Source organism: Rattus rattus, chromosome 6 (assembly GCF_011064425.1).
Source record: "Rattus rattus isolate New Zealand chromosome 6, Rrattus_CSIRO_v1, whole genome shotgun sequence".
NCBI lineage: Eukaryota > Metazoa > Chordata > Mammalia > Rodentia > Muridae > Rattus > Rattus rattus.
Window position 1 is genome coordinate 120686079 of NC_046159.1, and position 10483 is coordinate 120696561.

At 37.2% G+C, this 10483-nt stretch overlaps 1 protein-coding gene across 1 annotated transcript in view; it reads right to left on the reverse strand.

The window, feature by feature from the left end:
• Window positions 1–3584: 3584 nt before the first annotated feature.
• Window positions 3585–10483, reverse strand: part of LOC116904439 (cystic fibrosis transmembrane conductance regulator-like) — a 42389-nt gene continuing 35490 nt past the window's right edge. The window contains exons 6-8 of the mRNA XM_032907267.1: window positions 7236–7330; window positions 4537–4623; window positions 3585–3621 (exon numbers count right to left, since the gene is read on the reverse strand). Of these exons, the coding sequence (XP_032763158.1) occupies window positions 3585–3621; window positions 4537–4623; window positions 7236–7330 (219 nt within the window). The remainder of the gene's footprint in view (window positions 3622–4536; window positions 4624–7235; window positions 7331–10483) is intronic.

The following is a 10483-nucleotide window of genomic DNA, read 5'->3' on the forward strand; positions in this document are numbered from 1 at the left end:
GGAATAAAGTCACTCATAGTAAGAATTTCTATGTCTCGCGTTTTGCCGAAAGTCGCGAGGGGACAGTATGTGCATACAGCCATCCAATTAGATAAGATGGATGAAGCAAAGAAGTGCAGGCCGACAGGAGCCGGATGTAGATCTCTCCCGAGAGACACAGCCAGAATACAGCAAACACAGAGGCGAATGCCAGCAGCAAAGCACTGAACTGAGAACGGGACCCCCGTTGAAGGAATCAGAGAAAGAACTGGTAGAGCTTGAAGGGGCTCGAGACCCCATATGTACAACAATGCCAAGCAACCAGAGCTTCCAGGGACCAAGCCACTACCTAAAGACTATACATGGACTGACCCTGGACTCTGGACCTCATAGGTAGTAAATGAATATCCTAGTAAGAGCATGGAAGGGAGCCCTGGGTCCTGCTAAAGACTGAACCCCAGTGAACTAGATTGTTGGGGGGAGGGTGCAATGGGGGAGGATGGGAGGGGAACACCCATAAAGAAGGGGAGGGGAGGGGGATGTTTGCGGAAACCGGAAAGGGAATAACACTCGAAATGTAAATAAGAAATACTCAAGTTAATAAAAAAAAAAAAAGGAAAAAAAAAAAAGGAAAAAAAAATGGCATGGTATTGGTACAGAGACAGACAGGTTGATCAATGGAATAGAATTGAAGACCCAAAAGTAAAACCACATACTTATGGCCACTTAATCTTTGACAAAAAGAGCCAAAAATATTTAATGGAAAAAAGAAAGAATCATCAATAAATGGTGCTGGTCTAACTGGCAGTCAGTTTGTAGATAAATGAAAATAGATCCATATTTTCCACCTTGCACAAAGCTCAAGTCCAAGTGAATCAAGGACCTCAACATAAAAACAGATACAATGAATCTAATAGAAGAGAAAGTGAGAAAGAGCCTCAAACTCATGGGCAGAGAAGGAAATTTCCTAAACAGAACTCCAGTGACTCAGACTCTAAGATCAAAGAGTTGATAAATGGAACCATATGAAAGTGAAAAGCTTCTATAAAGCAAAGGACACAGTCAATAGGACAAATTGCCAACCTACAGAGTAGAAAAAAATTTATTAACCCCATATCTGACAGCGGGCTAATATCCAAAATATAAAAAGAGCAGAAGAAGCTAACCTCAAAAAACAAACAATACAATACAATACAATACAATACAATACAATCAAAAATATGGGGTATAGAACTAAACAGAGAATTCACAACACAGGAATCTTGGATGGCCAAGAAACAGTTAAATGTTCAAAGTCCTTAGTGATCAGAGAAATGCAAATCAAAGCAACCCAGAGATTCCACCTTACAGCAATCAGAATGGCTAAGATTAAAAACTCAGGTGACAGCACATTTTATCAAGAATTTGGAGAAAGATAAACACTCCTCCATTGCTGGTGTGATTGCAAGCTGGTGCAACAACTTTGGAAATCAATCTGGAGGTCCCTCAGAAAATTGGAAATAATTCTTACTGAAAACCCAGCTGTAGTGCTCTTGGTCATATACCCTAAAGATGCCCCACTGTGCCACAAGGGCACATGCTTCACTACGTTCATAACAGCCTTAGTTTTGATAGCCAGAAGCTGGAAACAACCCAGATGCCTCACAATGGAAGAATAAAGAAAATGTGGTTCACTTACAAAATGGAATACTATTCAGCTATTAAGAATGAGAACATCATGAGTTTTGCAGGCAAGTGGATGGAACTAGGAAATATCATCCTGAGTGAGGTAACTCAGACTCAAAAGGAAATGCATGCTATGTAGTCACTAATAAGTGAATATCAATCAAAAATGTACAGAATACCCAGGATACAATCAACAGAACTCAAGAAGGTTAACAAGCCAAAGGGCCTAAGTGAGGATGCTTTAATCCCACTTGGGAGGGAGAAGAAAGCAGAGGGCAGAGATTGGGAGGCAACTGAGTGCAAGAAGGGACGGGGAGGGGCAGGGGAAAAGGAGAACATAATCAGGTATGGGGGGAGGGGAGGTACCAGAGTATCAGGAGTGAAGTCTCAAGGGACAGCTGAATGAATAGGAATATACAACCTCAGAAGGTGGGAGGTGCTCTAGAATGTACCAGAGACGGGGGGGGGTGTGAAAGACTCTCAGGACTCAAAGGGAGGGACCTTAGATGAAATGCCCAACAGTGGGGAGAAGGAACTGTAGAGTCTACCACTAGTAGAAAGACAGGACATCAAGTGAAGAGGTAGGGTTGCCATCCCAGAGTAAAAACTCAGACCCAGAATCATTCCAATCTAAAAGAACTACAGGGACAAAAATGACGAAGAGATGAGAAAAAGGAGGTCTGGTGACAGGCCCAAATTGGGACTCATCTCAAGAGTCTCCAAGGCCCGATACTATTACTGAAGCTATGATGAACTCTGAGAAGACCAGCAAGCAGATGGCTGAGACAGAAGCAGATACTTATACCCAACCAATGGCCTGAAGTTGGGGACCCCTGTGGTTGAAAAAGGCTGGAAAATCTGAGGAGGGTGACCCCATTATTAAGACCAGCAGTCTCAACAAACCTGGATCCCCGAGATCTTTCAGACACTGAGCCACCAACCAGGCAGCATACACTAGTTGGTCTGAGGCTCCCAAAATATATACAGCAGAGGACTGACTGGTTTGGCCTCAATTAGAGAAGATCCACATAATTCTTGAAAGGTCCCAGGGAGTGGGGAGGTCTGGTGGGGTGTGGGGGTGTGGGTACATCCTCTTGGACACAGGAGAGAAGAAATGGGATGAGGAACTGTCAGAGGGCAGAACAGGAAGGGGATAACGACTGCACTGTAAAAAATAAAATAATAAAATATGGAATAGACATTGAAGGAACAGCTCACCAATGACTGGCCCAATTTGATACCTGTCTCATGGGAGAGAGCCAACTTCCAACACTATTATTGCAGACAGGATCCTAACATAACTGTCTCCTGAGAGCTTCATCCAGCAAGTGATGGAAACAGATGCAGAGACCCACAGCCAAACATCAAGCAGAATTTGGTGAGTCTTTTGGAAGAGTAAGGGGTAGAATTGAGGGAGGTAGATGGGGCCAAGGACACCACAAAAGATCTACAGACTATACTGCCCCCATGGGCTCACAAAGACTGAACCACCAACCAAAGAGCCTGTGGAGGCTAAACCTAGCCCGCCTACACATTTGTAGCAGTTGTGCAGCTTGGCCTTCCTGTAGGTCCCCTAACAATTGCAGTGGAGCTGTCTGTGAATCTATTGCCTGCCATTAGATCTTCTTCCCCTAGCCGGGCTGCTTTGGTGGGTCTCAGTGGGAAAGGATGGGCTTCTGCTGTGACTTGATGTCCCATGGTTAGCAATACCCAAGGGGCAGGGAGCAACCCCTTCTCTGAGGAGGCTCATGGGGGAAGAGATTTGTGAGTGAGACTGGGAGGAGAGGAGGGATGTAAAGTGAATAAATTAATGAAAAAAAGAATTCTTGATAATTATTAACAACGATCAAAGCCTTAATGATGTAGCTTTAGTAAATAAAAGGCTATGTTTAGGCTCTCTCTGGTTATTAAGCTGAAGTTGAATAAAATAGTGAGAATCGTCAGAACAGAGAGTAGACCTGAACTAGCAGCTTGTATCTAAAAAAAAAAAAAAAAAAAAAAAGGATCAGAAAAAGAAAAATGTTTTACAGAGTGTAATATGCTTAAAGGACAGACACCTTCTGTTGGCTTCTTGTGTTAAGAATAGTGAAGTCCATTATTGAAACATATTATTCAACATATTTTAAGACACAATAAGCAGGGCTCTAGAATATTTCAACCTTTAAGGACAATGTCCTAAAGTAAAACTTTGAAATAAGCTTATAAACAGTTAAATCATTCTAACACACACACACACACACACACACACACACACCACTTAAAACAAAAACTCATGTGTTTCTAGAGTATTATAATATCTATTCTAATAAGCTACTTTGTTGTACATAAAATTATTTTAAAATTTGAAATCAAATGATATGACTAACAGTAGCTCTTAGAGAGCTACTGGGCTAAATTTAATAAAAGCTTTATGGAAATATATATCTAAGTTCTCTGTGACCAAGAAGGAGCTACCAAAAATGGCCTAAGGCAGAGCTACAGTATGAGTAGTCATCATTAAATAAACCATTATTTTCTTTCTAAAATAACATAAAATAAAAACAATAATACAGAACAGTACATGGAATTTAAAAGTAAACTACTTAAAATACTGGAAGACATGATTCAAGATAGCAAAATGTAAATAATTCTTGAATATCAATTGTTATAACAGAATAGTAATCAAAGAAATTGGCTTCACATGTGATCATCAGAAAAGGGGTTGATAGAAGCAATCTTCAACCTTGACCAACCTTGACACCAGAACTGAATAAACACTGTTATATCCTGATGTTTTGAGCAATAGAAATGGTGGATATTGCTCTGGAACTAATATGCTAATATACAACATGTGGTGAAACAGACATTTATATCTTTTAACATGAGATAAAGTAACTCAGTCAGAGAACATACCTTTCAAATATTTGTTCTTCAGTTAAAACATCTAGATATCCGAAGGGGGAATCTAACAGGTACAAATCAGCATCTTTATATACTGCTCTACAAACAGAATGGAACAAAAGTTAGGATCCCTCGATATTTTATTTCATTTAGAACAGATATTCTAATGACAGAACTTGTGTTATAGAATGGCCATCAGATCCGTGCACTAAAAGCACACTTTTTACAGCACAGAGCACAAGAAGCACTGTTAGAAACTTCTGTACATAAGCTTTGAATGGTGCAGGTTTTATTAAGTGAAGAATAATGAAACAATCTTTACACTGTTCCCTTATCATCTGCCCCCGAACTTGGTTCCTAAGTGTTATATATGACGGAAAAATTAATGATTCAAAAGAGGAAGTGATACATGTTATCTGGCTTTGTTTTTAAAGTTCTTTTTGTGTGTTGGAATGTTTTACCTGCATATATGTGTATCTTGTGTGTTCAGTGCCTATGGAGACCAGAAGAAAGTGCCAGGTGTGCTGGATTACACATTACAGATGCTTGTGAAGCAGATTAATACTGTGACTCAAACCTGGAACCTTTGGGAGTGCAGCCAGTGCTCTTTACCAGTGACCTATCTCTCCAGCTCTTATTTTACTTAGTTAAAACAAAAACCAATTTGAGTTGACTGGCAATAGTAAAAATACAAAGGAATATTTTTCCAAACAGAAACGAAATAATTTCTTCATACATTTTATTGTTTTCAAGTGTGATTATTACTAGGCAACCTCTATCCCAGCTACTTGCCTTAGAAGGTATTTATTGATACTTTTGTTTTTAAAATGTACTTAATCATCAGAAATAAGAAAAACAAAGAAATAAAATAAAACAGCAAAAAAAAACTAGGTAAATTCAAAAAAGCCCTTTATGCTCTGAGTGCGGACATCCTCTTAGAGATGGGGGGATGGGAGGAGGTATGGGATGGGGAGCCATTGGGAGCAGACTGGGATGGAGATTAATTCTCAACTTTAAAAAAGCATTAAAGAATAAAAATAAATACATAAATAATAAAGCCCTTTATGATGTAAATTGTCTTGAAGGAAACATTAAAGTGTTAATGGACTCCATAAAAATATACTCTCAGGTCTATCAACATTTAGCTTTGATTTATTTCTCTGCAATATAATTCAAATATACTTTGTCCACTCTGAAACTAATATAGACTTTCAATCCACCATTAGGCAGGAAGAGGATGAAAACTTAGTCCAAAAGTGAAGCTCATTTTCAAAATTATGAGGATTAAGGAAAATTATCAAGGTGGGTTTTCATGATTGAATAAGGGTGGCTTTATGAAGAAAGGAATACCAGAGGACATAAACACACACACACACACACACCACATACTCCTTTTTTTCTTGACATGTGATTTTTTTTTTGTGCTGTGTCAAGACTCTGCAAATGAGATACCATAACTGGATATGACTCCTTTACCTTAAACAATAAGTGAGAACAAAAAAAAGTGATTTTCTGTAAAATTTACTCTGAATATATTGGTGAATTATTAGCACAAAAACAGACTAAAAATTCTCCTTCACATGTATGACCAGATTCTCAAGATTAAAATGTGTATATTTATCACATAAAAGTAAATGACAGGCTGGAGAGATGGCTCAGAGGTTAACAGCACTGACTGTTCTTCCAGAGGTCCTGAGTTCAATTCCCAGCAACTACATGGTGGCTCACAACCATCTGTAATGGGGATCTGATGCTCTTTTCTGGTGTGTTTGAAGACAGTGAGAGTGTACACATACATAAAATAAATAATAAATAAATCTTTACATGAAGTAGATGACATATTTATTGCACATGTGAATTAGGATAACAGTAGACTATTTTTAGTAGTACCATGCATTGTACATTGTACACAGCAAATACGACTAAATTTTAACCTAGTAAATATAAATATTATAATGAAGTCACATACCATATTTTACTTAAACTTCAAATGGACTGTTTAAGATATGATCTTTGCCACAGAGATAAAGGAATTAGCTTCCAATCATTATGAAGCCATCATCTGGAAATTATTTATTGATCTGATTTCCCGGTGCACTCTCCAGACCGAAGCATAGTTTATTATAAGGAGTCAAGATGACCTTGATTAAATAGTGACTTTATCATTTCCTTGTGGCTTGTAGCAAGTTAATGTCTGACTACCTCAATTATCTTGTGATTTCTTCCATAAAATAAAGAGACCAATTTGTTTCTAGGCTTGCATGGGGCTTGAGATAATAAACACATACATACATACATACATACATACAGACAGACAGACAGACAGACAAAGGGAAGAGGAAGGAGGAATGGTATCAAGGCATCGGTTGTAGGTATTGTTTACTTTTTCAGGAGTTGGAAGTAAGATAAATGGCCAAGATGCCAAGATACTACTGAGCTGATGTAATTTCTCACTAACAACTTTGGTAATGTAGTAAGAATTTTGTTTCAGTAAAACAAGTATGGACAAAAAAATTAGAATATACAGTTTGAAAAGTATGTATTTGGAAAAAAAGACCACCATCTTTACCAAATGTGAATACTATACTGTCTACAGTTCTGAAAGAAAATATATTAACCCTAGAGACAGAGCACAAGCAGAAGAGAAGTGTGTATATTATAAAACATCCATTTACAGCAAGTTCTCAGCAAACCAACAGTTGAACGTTTACCTTGCTAAAGAAATTCTTGCACGTTGACCTCCACTGAGTGTGACTCCACCTTCTCCAAGAACTGTGTTGTCTTGTTCTGCAAACTTGGTGATGTCCTATTATTCAAAGCATAACACCAGAAATAAAATTTAGTATATGCAATCTGAAATTAAAAAGGACATTTTTCTTCAGATGTAACTGTATGTCAGATTCCTCTATCAACTATTCAAATGTTTGAATACTGCATCTTAATTATTTCAAATGCAATTCACTTAGCTGGTTAAAATAACATCACCAAAATTTTAGATGCAAAACTTTATTCATTTTTAAAATGTTATTCATGATCATTACATAAGATTTGAAAAATATAAAAACCAAAATATACGTGTATTTGGGGAATGTTTATATTTGGAGACTACCCATAATCCCATCATATAAACTCAAATGCAAAATGTACTTTCAACTTAAAATCACTCTTTTAAAAAATGTCAAAAACACTCACTAAGTCTCTTAATAAGAAAAGCTCAAACAAAACTTCTCACACCCAGCAAGCCGTAGACTTCGTCAGTGGCTAATATCAGGACATGCTAGTTTATTCCCACATTCCTTCATTCATCTTCCCAAACAACAGCACAAACATCTTCACCATCCCATTATTTTTCTGTCCGTGCACACTTATGCTTCCTCTCCTATCACCTTCCTGTCACATATTTTATTCCTCCCCAAATAAGGATCTTTTCAACTATTAAGGTATAGTAAAAGAAGACCTGGGTTTCTTTTAACAATTTAAGAAATGGTCCAGGACTCCAGAAAGTGTAAACCTAATTTAGAAGATAAGCTTTAATCCTGGAGAATTAAATAACAACCTAAACATTTAATAAACAGTTTTACAACAGATTATAAAACAGTACACAATTAATTGGCAAGTTAATTATTTAGACAATAGGAGTAAACCACACACCACCCAGAAAATGTTGGAGGTCTTTCATGAGTGGCTTCACCTGAGTAGCAGTGAAGGGTGATTGAGTTAGGTACAAATTTCATTTAATCTTCTTTCTCTCCACCCAGCCCCTTCTAGTCTTTTCTACCACCTCCTTAGCTTGCCATGCTATTCTCTTTTGACATAGAACCCTTTCTAACAGCATTCTTGACAGAGTGACTAAAGACCTCTGATAAAACAGTAACTTCCCACCTACTATCATTGAAAGATGGTGTCTTCATTATTTTTTTGTTTGTTTGTTTTTGTTTTTACTATGCTAACAGAGGACCAAAACCAACTTGTGGAAGAAAGGGTTTATTTCATCTTACAATGTACATGTCCGTCACTGAAGGAAGCCAGTACAGGAACTCAGGGTAGGAATCTGGAGTCAGGAACTGGAACACCGCCCATGGAGGAGTACTGCTTACTGATTTGCTCTATGCAGTTCCTTAGCCTGTTTTCTTATAGCACCCAGGACCACTGACCTAAAGGTGGTGTCAACCATGGTGACCTGGGACCTCCCACAATCCTTAATCAAGTAAATTTCCCATATGCTTGCCCATAGGCCAATCTGGTGAGGCATTTTCTCATCTGAGTTTCCCTCTTCCAAAATGATTCTAGCTCATGTCAATAAAATTCTAGCTGTGACATTAAAAAAAAGCTAGCACAGATGATTTGTGATTTTTATTTCACAAGGATAAATTATGCAAGTGTATCTTTTATTTCCTCTGTTACTTTATTGCTTTAAAAAAAGAAAAAAAAAAAAAGAAGGGGATGGGGTTCACTACCATAACTTTTCTACAACACTTCCTCCTGCTTTTAAGATGACTATGTAATTACTGATGTGAAATTTCCACTAGAATAAAAAATGTTTTTAATCCTCATACTCTGTACCAAGTAACATACTATAAGATAAAACACACAATTAAATAATGTTTCAGTACTTACAATACCATGAGAACAGAATACTATAAGAAAGTAGATCCATGCAAGCTGCTTCACTGAGGTTCTGTGTTTGAAGTCGTTTGTTCCTCTTTGTAGTCCAGACTAGATTAAAATGGTGGAGTGTGGAATTCTTCCCTGGCATTTGCTCCCCACTTCCTCCCTACAAAGCCTTCTATTAACATCACTGAATATAGCTATACTTTTGTGACCTATAGCTGGAAGATATATTCTCATGAGTGGAAAGACTATATCAAATGCATGTATTCTTCTTTCAAAAGTTATTGCCAGATTGCTTTATAAAGCAACTGAAGAGTTAAATTATAATTTACTACTAAGTTGTAATAGTAGGATTAATCATTTTTGTTAATTTTCTCTTTTAATTTATATATTCCTTAATTGCAAAGATTTTAAATATTTGCTATGTTGCATTTTCTTCTTTGAAGTGTCTAATATTTGGATGTAATGGGTTTTGCAACTTTCCAGGCTGCATATAAAAACACTCTTCTTTTCTCTTGATTTCACTGTGCATATCACTTACCATGTGCAAAAAATTTTTGTGAAATAAGTTTATCTACTCCCCACTAGCTAGCTATATGTGTTACCTTGAATATTATTTTCAAAATAAAACTTTCAAAACCCTTATGGCACAATTTTATATTTGTCTAACCTACCTTTAATTGGTTACGAGGCAACAATAAACATCAAGTGAATAATGTTTTACTGACACCTGTATCATCTGTCATAGTTCCTTGTGTTGGGTTTTCATGTTTTTCTGATCCATTTTTTATACCTATATTAATACTTTCTGGACTTTTGGGTCCTGGGTTTTAATGAAATTATATATTATTTAATACCTGATAAAATATAATCCTTCTTCATAAAATAGTTGCCTTATTTTAGTTTTTGACATAGTAACTACGTCAACTATTGCAATAATATACCATTAGAAGAGGAGCTAACACAGGCTCAGGCACTGACTTGAGCACATTTAATGCAGTAGTTCTTCCTTACTAACATTTCAAATTTAAGTACAAATGCCACGATATCAAGGCCACAGATGAGGAAGCCAAAATTCTAACCAACATAATCTGTCCATAATTTAAGTGTTTCTAAGATTTAATATTAAGTTTATTTATGATAACATCAACTTTTTTTTTTTTTTATTAACTTGAGTATTTCTTATATACATTTCGAGTGTTATTCCCTTTCCCGGTTTCCGGGCAAACATCCCCCTCCCCCCTCCCCTTCCTTATGGGTGTTCCCCTCCCAACCCTCCCCCCATTGCTGCCCTCTCCCCAACAGTCTAGTTCACTAGGGGTTCAGTCTTAGCAGGACCCAGGGCTTC